Source organism: Micromys minutus, assembly GCF_963924665.1.
Source record: "Micromys minutus genome assembly, chromosome: 21".
Classification (NCBI taxonomy): Eukaryota; Metazoa; Chordata; class Mammalia; order Rodentia; family Muridae; genus Micromys; species Micromys minutus.
Window position 1 is genome coordinate 4,141,534 of NC_137956.1, and position 17,746 is coordinate 4,159,279.

Below are 17,746 nucleotides of genomic sequence, written 5' to 3' on the forward strand. Positions count from 1 at the left end.
AAGGCTCAGCAGTTAAAATGCTCTCCCAGAGGACCTGAGTTCGGTTCCCAGCTTCCAGCTCAGGTGGCCCACAAGTACCTGGGACTCTAGTTCTGGGGGCTTTAGCTCCCCTTTCTGGCCTCCACAGGCATCCATATATAAAAAATAAACAAATTTTCTACACGGAGTGGATCCGAGAGACTTGGCCATTTGCAAAGCTTTCCTCTGAGTTAGGAGCTGGAGTGATCTTAGCAGCAGTCTGTCACTCCTGAGCTGGAGCACCAGAAGTTTGGTCCCCAGCATCAGAAAATAACGGGAAGTAAGATAGCGATGCTGGGGACGGTGATAACAGCAAGAAAGAGACATCGAGGGAAAGGTCGGGTTTACATTCTCTGTGTAAAAATAAAACTAAAGCGGGAAGACAAGGAATATATTGGCTCAAATCAGGAAAGGACATCATTAGGATGGTAAAAATGGCTCAGTGGCTAAAGGAGCTCTGTCGTCAAGCCTGATGACCACATTCCGTCCCTAGGATTTGTGTGGTAGAAGGAGAGAGCCGACTCTCAAATTATTTCTAGACTTCCACACACATGCTGTGTCACGTGAATGCCCACACTCACTAGTGTGCATGCACACAGATGCATGTGCACAAACATGCACGTGCACGTTCCTTTCAACATGTGTATATATCTGTACATATTTATTTCAATAATTACTACATACTACATTGTCCTACTGAAATTCCCTTCAACACCATGCTTTCAAATCATCATCCAAATATCGATGGGAAAAACTGTGAAACTGACCGAAAGTCTTTATGTAGATATAATTCTTATCTCTTTTCATTTTCTGTGGTGCAACTGATCCATCCTGTATCTGTTGTAAGCACACACTTCTCTAGTCAGCTCTATCCAAGTTCATACTTGTAATCTTTACGATATTTTAAGAAAAGGCCTCGTGTGCCTGAGGCTGGTCTTGAACTTGACGTGTAGCCGAGGACGGTCTTGAATTTGTGATCTTCCTATCTCTACCTCCTAGTTCTCGGATAGCAGGAGTGTACAACTGTGCTCAGTTTATATTGAACTAAGTAAGGGTTACCTGAACTGAGCCCCAACCCCAGCCCCAGCCCTGGAATCCTTATGTTCCATCAAAAGCAGTGATTTTCCCAAGGAGCCTAGATTTGGAGAGGGTCAAAGAATTTTCCTAAACATGCTTCTGTTCATACTGGGCCTGCACTCTGGAAGGTTCCTTTGATGGGCACTTCCAATGAAGAAGCATTGTCCACAGGAGAAGAGCTGGGCTGCAGGGTCAGGGATTTGATGGAACATTTGCTTGGACAAGTTGCTGCAAGCTTCATCTCGACTTAGTTTTCATTCTCTATGCAACCCTTGTCATGTCTCCCTATGTAAACTAGGCTGTCCTTGAACTCACAGAGATCCCCTTGCCTCTACTTACACAGTGCCAGGATTAAAATACAGGTCCATTTAGTTTCCTTGACTTGGAATGGCTCAGTTTAGTCTCATGACTTCTAATGGAGCGAAGAGGGATATAGGGAAGATTAAGTGTGATCCTGTTAATACTTAGCAAATGCCACCACAGACACCTGTGAAGACAGCGAAGGGTAGGGAATTAAACAGGAGAGCTCACACGATGTGAAAAGCATGTTTTCTGAGCATCTGTTGCCGGCTTTCACCTAATGACTTTCTTAAAACTCTGTTGTGAATGTCTGTGAAGTGTTCTTTTATGCTATTGCCAGGGAAAATAATGTTCTTGCCTAATCTTATCTTAATAAGATTAGGGGCTATTTTATCCCCTGCCCTACAAAAATGCATTAGTGCGGATTGTGTTAGAGTCAGTACTTGTTTATTTATTTTCATAAAAAGTTCTTCTTTTTTTCCTTCGAATTTAGTCTCAGCTACAGTGCAGTTAATTATACAGCGCCATCATGTGTCTTGTGGGGGGTTCCCCTGGGGAGGAACCTTCACAGAGCCATGGCGTGTCTGGGGGGGGGTTCCCCTGGGGAGGAACCTTCACAGAGCCTTCACAGAGCCATGGTGTGTCTGAGGGGGGTCTCATTTGAGAAAATGTTTCTAAAGATTGGTTTGTGACCAAGTGTCTGGGTGTACTTTCTTGATTAATTATTGATTTGGGAGGGCTAGCCCACCGTGGGTGGTGTCATCCTTTGACCAGTGGTCCCAGGTTGGATGAGGAAGCAGTCCGAGCAAGCCAGAAGGTAGCACTACTCCATGGTCCTTGCGTCCAGATTCTTGCCTTGAGTTCCTTCCTGACTTTCCTTCATGATGGATTCCAACTGTAAGTTAAAATATCCCTTTTCTCCACGGTTTGCTCCTGACTATGTTGCTTTATTGCAGACAGATAAAACTAATGAAAATGAAAGGGTTTTTAAAAAATCTTTAAGATTATCTTAATTTTTAATTTGTATTATTTTTAATTGGATGATTTCTTTACTTACATTTCAAATGCCATCCCCTTTCCCGGTTTCTCCTCCAGAATCTCCCTATTCCAACCCCCATCCCCCTGCCTCTATGAGAGTGTCCCCCCCCACCTCCTACCTTTATGCCCTGACATTCCCCTATACTGGGCATCAAGCCTTCTCAGGAACAAAGGCCTCTTCTCTCATTGATGCCTGATAATGCCATCCTCTGCCACATATGAGGCTGGAGCCATGGGTCTCTCCATGTGTGCTCTTTGGTTGGTGGTTTAGTCTCTGGGAGCTCTGGGATGTCTGGGTTGAGTTTGTCAAGTGTGTGTTTGTGTTATCTGCCATTTGTGTGCAGTACTCACAGGGGCCAGAAGAGGGCAGTGAATGCTCTGGAAATGGAGTGACAGGCAGCAGCTGTCGGACAGACACTGGTGCTGGGAAATGATCTCTGGTCATCTGGAAAACTAGGAGACATTCTTAACTGCTGGGCCATCTCTCCAGCCCCAAAGGTAAGGATTTTTAAGAAACATAACTTGGGGCCAGACAGACATGATACTTTAATGGATAAAGGCATTTGTTGTCAAATTGAACAACCTGAATTCTATCCCTAAGACCACATGGTGGAAGGAGAGAACAGGTTCCTGAAATCTGTACACACACACACACACACACACACACACACACACACAATGTAATTTCAAAAGAAATTTATTAAGTTACAACAAAAAAATACTAAAAAAAAACCCCACAATTTGATGAAAAATCTAGAGTATCTAAATAATCTCTCATTCAAAATAAACTAAGAGTAAAAAAGGCACAATTGACAAATTTATCTAAAGATTGTAGGTTTCTTCACTTGTAGGCTGGGGCAGGTCTATTGTCTGAAATCAGAAAGTCAAGGCCAGCCCTGGGCACACACAGTGAGACTCTCACCCCAGGGTCCCCACAGGTAAGTCAGAACTTGTAATCACACTAGTCCAAACAACACTGTACCTCCCCACTTAGGTCCCAAGGGGATTCTTGGTGAAATTAGCGGCCAGATCACATGACCAGTTCTGGCCGATTATACACTCAGAGATGAAGACTCAGACAACCATGAAGGAGGCAGAGGGGAACCTTCATGGTGGTGGGTACCATAGCCCTCCCAGGAATCTCGAAAACACTCCTGCAACACTGCCCACGACTCTCTTTGCAATTCAGGGGTGGGCCTGCCTGATTTCAGCCAGAGTCCCACATCTGAATCTGTGACTTGGAGCCTGGGGAAGGGTAGGGAGGAGGGGGCTCTGTGGACCGGTTCCACATGCGTTTAATCTCTCACTCATGTCAGAATGTTTTACAAATGAGAGAATTAAAGGTCAGAAAAATTAAGATCACACAGTCTGTTTCATATGTCAATAAGTCGATTTATCTGATTGATTGCTCAAAATCTAGAAAAGAATTGTGCTATAAAATTCTGGAAAAGGAGCTGGGCTGGGCTGGAGCATTCTCATCCAAGTTCTGACTGCTTAACTTAAGAGCGCCTCTTGAGGCTGGACAAGAACATTAGTGTAAATAGAGCGCCCTTTGTTTTTTCTTGTTTTTCCACATAGCCCAAGCTAGCTTCAAATTCTAATGTAGCTGAGGATGACCTTAACTTCCTGATCCTTCTCCCTCCACAACCTGGATGCTGGGATAACAGATGTGGCCACTTCACACAGTTTATGATGTGCTGGGAACCGAACCCAGGACTCAGTGCATGATGGGCAGACTCTCCACCAACCGAGCTGCATTCTCTAACTTCTAAGCTTTTCTTTCTCTTAAATTCAGATCTACAAGTTTGAGGCTAGCCTGGTCTTTAAGCAAGGTCCAGGGCAGCCAGAGCTGCTCAGAGAAACCCTGCCTCAAAAAATAAAACCAAACAAAACCCCTCAAATAATAATATTGACAATTAGTTTAAAAGCAGTTTTCAATATATCCCATGTAAATGGTAAGTCCTGCCCCAGTGTCAAATATAGGAAAATTTGAAGGCTTACGATTAGCCTGGTTTATAGAGAGAGAGATCTTATTGAGAGAGAGAAGAAACAGAGAGACACAGGGAGGCTGTCCCATGGATGGGATGGTGGCTTATGCATGTGTCATTATTTTGGACATAAAACCTAATGTTTCTTGTGTTGTCTGTAAACTCAACTTCTTCTTTGGGAATCTCTGTTCCTGAGTTCTAAAATACAACTTTGAAGGTGGCATGTGTCTGTGACACAAAGAGCCACATCTGGGCACAGGGAGGTCATGTCTGCTGTGCCAAAGTCTTAGCTGCCATCTTTCTTTCTCACTTCCCATTATATTTTGTTTGTTTTTTTCTTAACCGGGTCTCCCTCTTACCCAGGCTAGCTAGACTTCCTGGGCTGAAGCCATTCTACTGCCTCAGCTTCCAGAATTACAAATGGACTGGAGTTATATACGAGCAAAGAATTGTGAGGAGCCATGTAAGTGTTGGGAATCAAATCACAGGTCTCTGAAAGAACAACCAGTGGTCCTAACCACTGAGCCACCCCTTCAGGCCTCTGCCTTTTTGAGATTAGGATTTCCTATTGACCTGGAAATCATGGAGTAGGCCAGGCCGCCTAGCCAGTGAACCCTCAGCTCTTCTGCCTGTCTCTGCCTCCCCAGCCTTCCATGACACCTTTTTTTCACATTGGTTTTAGGGATCTAACTCAGGTTCTCACACTGGCAGAGTAGGTAGGCTCTCCAGCTCCAGGTGAGCTACCCTCAGCTGTTGCTTGTTGTTTTTATGCCAGACCATAAAGCCAGCTAGGTGTGTGGTGCCTCTTGTGTCTGGCCTATCTCTGGTGGAAGGAATTTAGTCCTTTGTTGCCTGTGATAGTTTGTGTAAACTAGGCTCAGGGAGTGGCAGTGTTAGGAGGTGTGGCCTTGTTGGAGTGAGCGTGTCACTGTGGGCATGGGCTTAAAACCCTCACTCTAGCTGCCTGGAAGTCAGTGTTCTTCTGACAGCCTTTAGATGAAGATGTAGAACTCTCAGCTCCTCCTGCACCATGCCTGCCTGGATGCTGCCATGTTCCCGCCTTGATGATACTGGACTAGACCTCTGAACCTATGAGCCAGCCCCAGTTAAATGTTGTCCTTATAAGACTTGATTTGGTCATGGTGTGTGTTCACAGCAGTAAAACCCTAAGTATTTGCCCAAACAGGGGAAATGATTACAAAAAAATTCAAACATGACTTCCTTTCTAACTGGTGCGAGATGGCTCCATGGATAAAGGCACTAGCTGCCAAACCTAACCACCTGAGTTCAACCCCTGGGACTAACATGGTGGAGAGAGAACCAGCTGGAACAAGTTGTCCTCTGAACTGCAGACATGTTCAGAGGCATGTATGTATCCACCCTCCCCCCTTTTTAAAGAATTGATGTAATTCACATACCATAAGATTCTTACTTTAAAACGTACAATTCAACGGTTTGAGGTATAGTCAGTTTTACTAACAACATCAGTACCTGGGGTTTATCCTTGGACACCCCCATGACAAAGCCCCTTTGTTCTGTCAGCTGTCACTCCACACTCCACACCCCCCACATGGCCAAGATCCACACTTTCTCTCTGCAGCGCTCCCTACCCACCATGGAAACACTTGGGATTGTGCGAGGTGAACTTTGACCTTGACCTCTTCACATAACTAGTTTTCCTGGGTCCTTCTCTGCTGCAGGTGTCTCCGCATCCGCTCTTTTTCCTGGTTTGGCATAGTCTTCTGTAGGTATGCGCCACATTAAAACAAACTAGCCTCGTGAAGGGGGCCCACCGAATCTCACGATTGTCTGTGCTCTGGAACTTTTCTTCCTGAACTCTTCTTCCTCAGACACTGGGAGCACAGCCCCGGTGGTGGCTCTGTGAGTTTCCTCCCTCAGCTTTCCTGTCACAAGGAGTCAGACTCCCTAATCCTGTTTAGGAATCTGCATTCTCCTCCCCTAGGATACCTGGTTTCCTGAAACCGGACACCTAGAGTACCAAGCGATCTCGATCTCTCTCTCTCTCTCTCTCTCTCTCTCTCTCTCTCTCTCTCTCTCTCTCTCTCTCTCTCTCTCTCTCTCTCCTCCCTTTCCCTCTCCCTCTCTCTCTCTCTCCCCCCCCCTCTCCTCCTCCTCCTCCTCCTGCTCCTTCTCTCTCCCTCTCTCCCTCCTGTCTCTGTCCTTGTTTCCCAAAGAAATGAAATTAATTCAGGTATAAAGAACCGGTAGAGGACTTTCCTCACAATCCAAAAAAAAAAAAAAAAAAAAAAAAAAAAAAAAAAAAAAAAAAAGAAAGAAAGAAAAGAAAAGAAAAAGAAAGAAAAAAGAAGAAAAGAAAAAAACGAAAGAAAAAGAAAAGAATTCCTTTGGGCTGCGATTTTTGTGATCTTTTATGCAGATAAAATACTTCTTTAAAAAAAAGAATCTAGGAAAATCATACGACTTGTGCGTGGGAGCTAAATCGATGCTAAGTTTCTCCTTAAAGAGAAGAGACAGTGGTTTCCTACTCTCCCCAAGTGTTTTCATCCCCTCAGCTTGGGGGTGGATCCCTGGGGACGGCGGGGACAGCAGCGTGCTCTGCAGGGTAGCGAGGCCTCTGGACTACAGGATCCAGCGGCCTTTGGAAACTCTTGTAGTTCCACGCTTGTTGGCTACCTCGGCTTCTCCGAGGAGTGACGCTGCGAAAACAAATTCTGATTGGTCGGGCCTGTGCTGAATTCTCCATTTATGGACAGATTGCCCGGCCCGAGCCCAGCCTGAGCCAGAGAAGAGTTGGGATTAAGTGTTAGGAGAAAGGGTCCAGGCAAGGCAGCTGGACAGGCAATCCCGCGGAGCGCATCAGGGTGCATCTCTAGACAGTTGGGGATCGCCAGGTCCGAGTGTGCACCAGCTCTGCTAAGTTTCGCCTTCACCTAGCGTCTGGAATCCCGCCTGGATGGAGTACCCTCTGGATTTCCATTGGCTCCCGTGAGTGCTTGGGTGTCGGGAGATTGTTTTTTTTGGTGAAGAGAACCAACTTTTGAAGTTCACCCAGGAGACCGCGTTCCAGCCCCGGCGCCTAGGCAGCCGAACCCGGCGGAGGCGCGACTGCGGCGGGAGTCACCATGGTGAGTTGGCTGCGCCGCGTCCCAGGACGCCTGACCCTGGGATGGGGCAGGAAGCCCCGGAGCGGGCACCTACCTTGGGCAAGCTGCCCAGGCCAGAGGGGGTGGAGAAGGTGGACGCCGGAGTATGCACTTCTGGAGAGCTGATTTCCTGCTGTTTGCTGTAAACCGGGTCTTAGCTGGGAAGAGGGACCGAGGGGGGCGAGCAAAACTCTCTGAAGTGACTTTCTGCGCCGGGAAAGTTTTGGTGGCAGTGTTGTTGTGGCTGCCAGCTGTCTGAAACTAGAGAGTGAGCACGCCTGTTTTCACCGGCACTGCCGTGGGACCGGAGACTCTATTCTCCCGCAGAGAAGGTGAGGGGCACGCCTGTGTCCCTCTCCCCTGGCAGGCACCGGAGTGAGCTCCCTGGCAAGCTGATCCCGTAGCTGTCCTCCGGGCGCCGGGGAGGACCCGGGCAGCCCCGCTGCGCTGGGCCGAGCGCTGCACAAAGGCGGGCTGGGGCGCCAGGTACCGCGGAGCACCTGGCGGTGGCCGGGGCTGCGGGGACCCTGTGACGACAGCGCGCAGCGGCAGCCACGCTGGCCGGGAGCCAGGGTCCCAGTGTGGGGTAAACACCTCCTGCGGAGGGCCCCACCCGGTCCCCAGCTCGAGAGGACCGCCACCCTGGTCTACACGCCACTGCTCTTCGAGAACGTTCCCGGTTTTGTTCTTTCCCGCTTGGCACTTGGGGGAGCGTGTGGCATGGACTGCCTCTAACTCTTTTGAGACTTTTGCCACTACCCAGAGGAGTCCCCAGGCCAGCCACCCTCCTCTCAGTCCCAATAACCTTAGCCACCTACCCTGGGCTTTGCCATGGTGTGGCTTTCCTACCGGAGGACAAAAACAGAAGTTGAATTTTGGAGAGATTGCCAGTCCACCCGGACCAAAAGAAAAAAAAAAACTTTAAAAAACTTAAAATCTTAAAAAAAAAACTTTTTAAAAGTTCTAGAAGGTTCCAAAGTTTCCACACTTGCTTCTTGATGAAAGAACTTGTCCTCCTGGCTTTCTCGTTGTTTACTGGCGGTGAGGGGGAAGCTTACTAAAAAAGATGCCTAGCATAGCGCAGGCTTGAGAAATCTGTATCCCAGATCCCCAGCGCCAAGCATCGCGGCGCTGAGTAGAACTCCCATTCAGCGCACAAACAGCCCTTGCCCTCGCGCTGTTTATTCAAAAGAATGATTTAAAAACAAACGAAACCTTTAAAAGGCATCCTGGCCCCAAGCTTTTTACTTTTCACATAGTTCAAAATTATCTCACCTTTGCCCCTGAGAGAGAATACTTCATTTATAAATAAGCTTCCTCCGCCAGTTTCAAGGAGGTTTCATTGGTCCACTCTCATAGCATGCCCTGAACTGTGGTTGGGTGGAGTTTCTCCGGCCTCTGACCGCTTGAACTTGAACAGTGTGATAGTCCTGGTGCCTAAGAATTGCGGTAATTACTTTCCATGGTTCAGTATTTCTAAAAAAAAAAAAAAAAAAAAAAAAAAAAAAAAAAAAAAAAAAAAAAAAAATCAATGTGTCAAGGACTTAAAGAATTTTACTGTATTTAACTGCTTAAATGATACCTTGAGGAAAAATCCTTTGTAAACTCACTTTTTAATTTTTGTCTGTGTAGAACCAAAATTAGTCTGTGGTGTCTTTTCCAGAGACGTGGGAAAACACGCTCAATTTGGCTCCTCGTAGTTGGGGTAGCTTAGTTGGTTCCTCAGATGTGGAGGAGGTGTGTCTTAGAGTTCCTTTGGGTTGATTTATCAGAGTAGACAGGGTGTAGTCGCCTTCTCCTGGGTTCCCTGCCAACAGCACAGATGGGCACGTTGTGGGCCACTAGGAGGCTATCTGTGTATCAGATATGGTTGCCCGGGCCACACTTTACTGCCCGGAAAAGTTGAAACAGCTGGCTGTCCTGAAATTGATGTGCCGTGGACAGTAAGAACTCTGGTATTTAGAGTCATTTGGACAAAATTAAAGGAAAATTGTTTTGGCCGTGACTTGGAAGTTTGAGTGAAGTCGTCTTAGAACAGGTACCCACATCTCAGATAGCCCTGTGAGAATGCTCAATGTTTCTGTAAGAAGTCTCTTGGGCTGAATGGAACTTCCGTGTTATGCATCTGTCTGGGCCTGCCCAGTTGAATCCCTCAGCTGTTTAAGGACAGGAAGGGATGGGCCATTACCCTCAGTGGGTGTGGCCAAGAATTAGCACAGAGCTCGGGCCCTAGGCCAGACCTGAGGAAGAACACCTGCACTGTGAACTCTCTGTTCTTGATTGACAGGATGTTGGAATTTAGACTTGTCACAGAACGAAACCTTTGGGCATATCTGAGAGTTTCTAGCTTAGGTGAGTAGAGGCTACAGGACCCATTCTTTATGTGGTGGCACCGTTCCAGGGGCTGGGAGTTGGATAAAAAGGAAAATGTGAGCTGAGCTCCTGCAGTTGACTCTCCCTGCTTCCCGGTTGTTGGTACAACGGGTCAGTGACAGCTGCCGCCACGCCTCTCCCACCTTAATCGATCTGCGCAGACAAGCCTTCAACAAGTTCCTTTGTCAGGAATGTTTGCTACAATAGGAAAAGTAACTAATTGTGGGGCTGGGGGAGGGCACTTTTCAGTAAGGTCTAGGAGCATATTGTTACACTCTCCATCTACCGCAAAGATTTACTCAGTTGTGACTCGTGAAAATTGTCACTTCACGTTTGTGAACACACTTCTCCCTCACGTTCATTAACTATGGGATGCTAGTTTAACTGGGAAAACCGGGACACACTCTATTACCAGGTCATAGTTATTACCTTCTTCAGTAGGAGACTTGAAGAATTGTGTGTGTGTGTGTGGGGGGAATCTCTGCACATCATTACAAAGGAAGAAATGCTGTCGGCTAAGGCTTCCTTCATAGGCTCTGGCTTTGTAGTCCACCACGAGATAGTTGGTGGCCATGGTCTGTTTGCTGTATGATGAATTAAAACCCAAATATGTGAACTGCCTTCTGTCTAGGCCCCAGAGAGTGTGATTGATAGGGTGTCTGTGAGCAAAGTATGCAAAAATGATTGAGTAAATCTGACTTGGTCATTGCCTTTCAAAGTATCTATGCTATATTCCTTTTTCTTTACTGTGTATTATTCCTGAGTTGCTAGCTGGTATAGTACCTACAAACACAGCACTAATTCATTCATTCAAGACAGTGTTTCTCTTTGTAGCATTGGCTGTCCTGGAACCCACTTTGTAGATAAGTCTGGCCTTGAACCCAAAGATTTACCTGCCTCTGCCTCCAAAGTTCTGGGATCAAAGGCATGCAGCATATCTGGTTACAGAACCGGTTCATAGCTTAGGGATCCAGTAGACAGTTGATCAAGGGGAAGATAGGTACCTTCTGGTGGAGACTGGTATGTGTTTAGTAAGTGTGGAATGCGTTTGGAATGTTCTCTTGAAAGTCAATCTGGTTCATTTATTGATTATCAGATTCTAGAAGCCCCCTGGTCAAAACAACACAATTCAATTAAGCTAGAGAGGAGCGGCAAGCTTGATGCCTGAGGGAAGGTTAAGGAAAAGCTGGTTCAGGACGTGACTACCTTGGGGTGTGTGTGGTGAGCCAGCCCAGGGCTTCCTCACTTGGAAGAGAGCTGGTCCGGCACCAATGGACAGAGAGGAGACAAGGGAAGGTAAAAACCGCCCCACCCCCATCTCTGCTGAGGACCTTCTCCACTGGACTATAGAGGCCCAGACACAATCTGGCCTCTTGAGAGGAAACAAGAAATACACGCCTCATCCAAAGAGGAATGGCCACAGTTATTACCCTGACCGTATTACCAGGTTATCTTGTAGACACGCTTGCAGTCTGGAGCCTGATGTCACTGACAGCCAAGTATGCCCACTGTGGTTCATCTGCTCAGAGCCACTACGAGCTCAGTGTGTGTCTGTGAACCACAAAGCTTCCTCCCTCCACTTGCTAGCCACAGGGTCGAAACAGCAACTGCGTACCCAGTAATGATGTCCGTGTTCTTTGCTGTATCCACGCCTTGTCCTTGGGCCTCGCTAGGGAAGGCGGTTGCCGGGTATTTTGTGCCCGAGGAATTTGGCAATGCAGGGAAATTGGGGAAGGCTTCTGTACAGCTGCTAATTGGCGCTGTTGGAACCTGCGTGAGTGGCTGGGCGGTGCCTCCAGGTTCCCTTGTTACCCCTCACCTCTGTTTCGGTGAAGTGCTCCAGCTCCCCGTGCTGCATGACAACCCTTCTGCAGTGCCGGAAGTCGAGGGCTAGCGCAGGAGCCATCTTTAGTTAAGGCTGGAGAGCAAGCACCTGTGAGCGCTTTGGTGGCCACACATTTGACTCTCTGCTTCTGGTGCGCCGTGAGGTCACGTTAGACGACATGGAAGAGTGCTTCTCATCCTCTGGTGAGAGGACTGGGGTCCCACTGTTGGGAAGAGCACGTGAGAGCTTTCACCGTCATCGCGGTTCCGAGTCCAGCACACCCAGGCTTAAACGCAATCTTAAGACAGCCTGCCAGGCTGGCCTCCAACTTACAGTCCTCCTGCCTCAGCCTCCCAAATGCTGGTATAACAGACATGGGCCACATCTGGCTATAATATGCAGAGATACTTGGAAACCTTTATACAACCATAAGATACTCTGATCCTCACAGTGGGATATGTAGGTACATGTAGTCATGCTTTCCCAGATTTAAACTTAAGGTTTATGTTTATACTTATATAAACTGTATGTTAAAAGTGATATAAAAATTTTAATCACATACACACACATATCAAATTACCCAAATACGTATCTATCTATATCATAAAGGTACTGTGTGTGCACGTATGTCCGTGTGCCATATACATGACCATGTACATGCCTGGGCCTGAGGAGGCAAACAGAGGGCATCTACATTAAATTCCTCAGAGCTAGAGTTACAGATGTCTGTGGTCCATACTTGTGTGGATGCTGAGCATCAACCCTGGGTCCTCCGCAAGAACAACCAGTGAACGTTCCAACTGCTGAGCCGTCTTTCCAGCCCCATTATTTGCACGTATATCTATATCTATGTATCAAAGATAACAGCAACTTGTATTTTTTTACCATTAATTATATAATTCCATTTTTCTCAGTAGTATTGTTTTGTTTTGGGGGTTGGGTTTTTTTTTTTTTTTTTTTTTTTTTTTTTTTTTTTTTTTTGAGACAAGGTTTCTCTGTGTAGCCCTGGCTGTCCTGGAACTCACTCTGTAGACCAGGCTGGCCTCAAACTCAAACATCCACTGCCTCTGTCTCCCAAGTGCTATGATTAGAGTGTGTGTGTCACACGACCTGGCTTCTTTTCTTTTCAAAGATTTATTTATTATGTATACGATGTTGTGCCTGCATGCATTCCTGAACACCTGAAGCGGGCATTACAGATGGTTGTGAGCCACCATGTGGTTGCTGGGAATTGAACTCAGGACCTCTAGAACAGCAGTCAATCAATGCTCTTAACCTCTGAGCCATCTCCAGCCCCTTACTTTATTGTCAATTGATGTGCTAAGACTCTGCCAGGCTTTGGTAGGCAGGACAAGGGCTGTGGCACTGACCAACGTCCCCAGACCCTAATATTTTTATTTCCTACTTTGCTTGGACTTGACGTTTACAGAGAAAACAAGAGGTTAAAGGTTAAATGCCAACGGTATTAAAAATAAACATCTCAGCCCTGCAAGCTCAGTCTATAATAATAGCGAGCAAATCATGTTCTGAATTTTGTAGTTCAGAGTTTATTTTGGCACAGCTTTTTGGTCATCCTATTAGATTTTATTTTTTACATACTTTATTGACAGTTAAATCAAGACAAGCCAAATTCACGATCCTTTCCTAAAATGATGGCATAGACTATGACAAGCCAGGGACATTTCACTGTATATGACATGGGCTTGGTTTTTACCTGAGTTCTTGCCTCACGAACAAATATTGTCATCATTTAAGGCCTTTTTGGTTTTGCTTTTTAATCCCCCCTTACAGTTATTTTTTTTCGTGTGTGCCCATGTGTCTGTCAAGGTTGAAAGGCAACTTGCAGAAATCACTTCTACCTGTGTGGGTCCTGGAAATCAGTCTTAGGCTATCAGGTTTGGCGGCCAGTGTTCTTACCATAGAGTACTTTTGAGTAGTTGTCCTGAGCTGCAGAAGAAGATCTACTTTTAATAAAGATGTCCTTTCTGGCTTACAGTACTCATAGCCATGCGACTACCACGACTCTGTTCCTCTTCACCGTCTATTCTGCCTGAGAACAGAGCATCTGCCCTACTGTAGGTGCAGAGCAAGCGTGGTAGTCAAGGAGACGGGTGGGTGCTCTGAAGGTAATCCATTCTGATGTGTACTACACATTTACTTATAGTACTTCACAATTATACATTGCATTGTAGGGTACCTTCTAAAACACCCGAAGAAAGTGTAAGATTTTTACCTTGAACTTTTGTGGGGGGGTCTGGGAGAAGACTCAGAGGATGTGGAGCTTGTTATGCGGATATCAAGACCTGAGTTCAGATCCCCAGCACCCAACTAAAAGCCGGGTATGGCGGCACTGGGATGGGGACAGGTCCTAGGGGCTCAGTGGCTGGTTAATGAAGCCACTGGAGGCTGAAACATGAAGCTTCCAAGTTAAGTGTCTCAAAAACTAAGAGAGAACAGTGACTAAGGAAGATATTATTCCTACGTCCATTTCTAGCCTCTACATGTGCCCACATGTTACACGTGCATGTATTACACACACACACACACACACACACACACACACACACGTAGAAAAGAACAAAGGACCCCAAACCTTCGTAGAGAGTAGTGTGGGGCTGAGGATGCAGCTCAGTCAACAGGATGCTTGCCTGGCTGGCATGCACAGAGCCCTGCGTTTGACCCCCAGCACCGCATGAACCCAGGTGATAGTGCTCATCCCAAATCCCATAACTCAGGTGATGGGTGGAGGTGGAGGTAAGCTTCGAAGGAGCATCTCCAGTCCAAGGCGCGTCTGAGGCCAATCTAGAGTTACCCAGAACCCATTTTCAAAGAGCAAGGAGCAGGGTTGAGGGAGGGGAGGAGGTCCTCCAGTTTAATGACTTCTGAAGGCTCATAGCTAGGTTTTGGCCGAGCTAGTGGCAGCCTCCGAATTTTCTGATCTCCGTCTAAGAAGGGGATGGATTAAAATCTTATTTTCTCAACGGTCTAGACACAACCCAGATTGTTTTGTTTCTGAGCTCTTTCGAGAAGGCCTGTTTGAAGATGAAAGCTTGTTATTTTTGATTCACTGCTGCTTAAACTGGAAAAGAGTCTAAGAAATAAATTCACCCATAATACCATTGTCCTACAACAATAATTATCTTATGTCTTTGGGTTTCCTTCCAATCTCTTCCACACACACTCTTTTTTTTATGTCTCATTGTAACTAAGAGGCAAATATTTCTCCCCCCCCCCCCCCCCGTGCTCTGTATTTTATTTTTTTGTTTCTTTTATAAATACTTCACCTTGGTTGACAGGTCTTTGCTGGTGAAACACTTCTGTGTAGCCCGATGACAGCTAAACCTAAGTCAGAATTGTAATAAAACCTCCCTCCCAAGTGTGTACAAGAAAAAGTTCACCTGCTGCTCACTACAATTGCTGTGATAATGGGCTGCTCTGGGATGCCAGGACTGAGGTGGGGGGGATTGGGGGAGATGGGGGAGGGAGTTGGGGGCAGGAGGAGAGAGCTTGTTTTGGTGTACATTTGGACCAGCCATGTAAACTCCTATATCCCTAGGTTCTAACCTCCAAAAGTGTGGTGATGATGGAAAAGCCCCCAGTCCTGCCACTATCTAAAGGATGGTGCAAGACCTTCTGGTTTTTCTCTGCAAGTTTCAGCTGAGAGATGCCTTCCACATAGTATTAGGACAGCTGAGATCCAGAGGTGATATAGGGTTTGGGAAGATAAGGGAGGGAAACTGAGCCCCTCAGTTGGAACTTTCACTGGCCCTGCAGGTTCCCATATACTTATTATGGTCTGTGCCTTCTGTTTTGACTTCCCTGGGGAGTTGCAGCCTTGGAAGTGTAAAATGAAGTTTCTGAAGCATGAAGGTTGGGGGAGGAGGTTGGGGAGCATCTAGATGGGGAAAAATTCAGGCAGTGCCGCCAGTGCCATAACTGGTAGTCACAGTGTGGCCTGCACCTTTTCTGACTCACCAAATATGTATTATGTGTCTGTCCTATGTGCGGCTCTCTGAGAAGACCCACAGGGCCCATATACTGTAATGTTTTATTTGCTTTATAATTAAACAACAGAATGCAAACGTGATTACATAGCATTAATTTTAAGCAGCCTGAACATAGGTATTTCTTTGTATTCTGTGTGTTTTAACATCTTTTTCCAATTAAGGAAAAATGCATATAAACACATACATACAATTCTTTGTATAATTTTAGGAGTTGCGGAAAGCTGTGAAACCCACACAAAATCACTTGTAGAATCGAAGCAAATGTTATTTCTAAGATGGATATTAAGGTGAATGGTGAGTTTTGGACTTCCTTCAGGTTATTTTAATTACTTGACATAGGGTGATAGCAAGAGTAAGCCCACAATGAGTGTGCTATGAAGAGTGACCCGGACCACATGCGCCATGTTGCTCAGTTCTCTTGGTCATCTTGCCTTGCTCCAGAGTGTGTATGTTCTTGACAGAACAGCTGTTCCAGACAGATTTAAGTATTATTTCTAAGATTTTGTGTGCTCACTGGCCAGTTCCTACCTAGGCTGGCTCCTCTGATTTCTTTGGTCAGCTGATGGCTTGGCTGGGAATTCGAGATCCAGAAAAGTCTTACTCACCTGCCTGGCAGCCGGGCCACTTTCAGCCTTCGAAGTAAGGCTGTCAGACTGGTCTGGGCTTGTTTACATAGTAGTGGTCACAGCACAGTGTCATCAAAAACAACAAGAAGCATATGTGGCAAGACACAAAAGTTTTATACGTTTTCTTTGTATCATATTTTCTGTTGATCTCTCGGGCCAAAGCAGCCACATGTCTATGTCCAGAACCAATGGGAGAGTGGACGGCCTCAGCTGAGCTATGGCCCCTCCCACCACCATCTGCCCTTCGGCAGAATCAGGGCAGGAATAAACCTAGAAGCTTGTGTGTGTGTCTGTGTGTGTGTGTGTGTGTGTGTGTGTGTGTGTGTGTGTGTGTGTGACAGATACAGCGTCTCTCCTGACACATCCTCTGCTGCTCTAAGACAGGGCAAACGTTAGAGACCTCTTGGTCTCATTCCAAAATTGTTTTTTTGTCCTCGTTGAAAAGAAAAGGCCAAAGCAATAGTTAACAAGAAAGAAGAAAAGTTATTTTCTGTGTACTGAAGGGTATTCTGTGGAAATAGTCAGCACTTACCTTGAGCCAAACTTAGAGCACCCTGAGTCATGCCAAGCCAGATAGGCCAACCGTCCCTTTGGACAGCACGTGCTGCCCAAGGCTGCCTTTCTAGCCAGCATCAAGCCAGCATATGGAGAAGAGTGTTCCCCATGCAGACAAAAATACATTTTCTCCCTTGGTTAAAAAGCATGTCTCTGGACTATAAGATGATTCTCAAAATAACCCCTGTCGCTTCCACGTCATGTGAGCCACAAAGCGTGGCATCTGCAGGCTCCTCTGCAACACTCAAAGTATATTGGATTCCTTTATTTCTGTTTGCAGGACTCAAAAAGAAAATTAAAAAAAAACATTACTCTACAAATCTCGCCATATCCCACCCCCGACTCCCTTTCTTCCTCTCTCTCTCCTCTTTTTCTCTTTTATCTCTTTTACATGTTTTTTGAGAGAGTGTCTACCTTTGTAGTCAAACAGGCAATTCATGCCTCTATCCCCCAGTGCCAGAGTATTGTGGGCATATGCCTCAGTCTACCCGATTCTTTTATTTAGAACTACACCATCAAGGGAGACACTAGCTCAGGGTAACTCCAGATCCATCTTTCTCTGGCTTATTTGAGACCAAATGCTGTCCTAGGATTTCATCCACAAATCCTTATTCTGTTGGGTTTTAAACAAAGCAAGAGTTGGCACTTGGCACTCCTTGGGTGGGAAGAAGGGGTGTGTCGCAGACAACCAAAGCTGGTCACTTCCCTTTACCTTGTAACAGGAGAGCCCTTGTTCTATAGAATTTCGGAGATGTCTCTGGTCACTAAGTGGACTTTCCAATGTGTAACCCAGCGTCATTCATGAGGGCAGGGG

At 46.3% G+C, this 17,746-nt stretch overlaps 1 protein-coding gene across 1 annotated transcript in view; it reads left to right on the forward strand.

The window, feature by feature from the left end:
• Positions 1-7,224: 7,224 nt before the first annotated feature.
• The window catches only part of MYO1E (myosin IE), a 183,842-nt gene continuing 173,320 nt past the window's right edge, over positions 7,225-17,746 (forward strand). Inside the window, exon 1 of the mRNA XM_080934887.1 lies at positions 7,225-7,528. Within this exon, the coding sequence (XP_080791013.1) occupies positions 7,526-7,528 (3 nt within the window). The 5' untranslated portion in view covers positions 7,225-7,525. The remainder of the gene's footprint in view (positions 7,529-17,746) is intronic.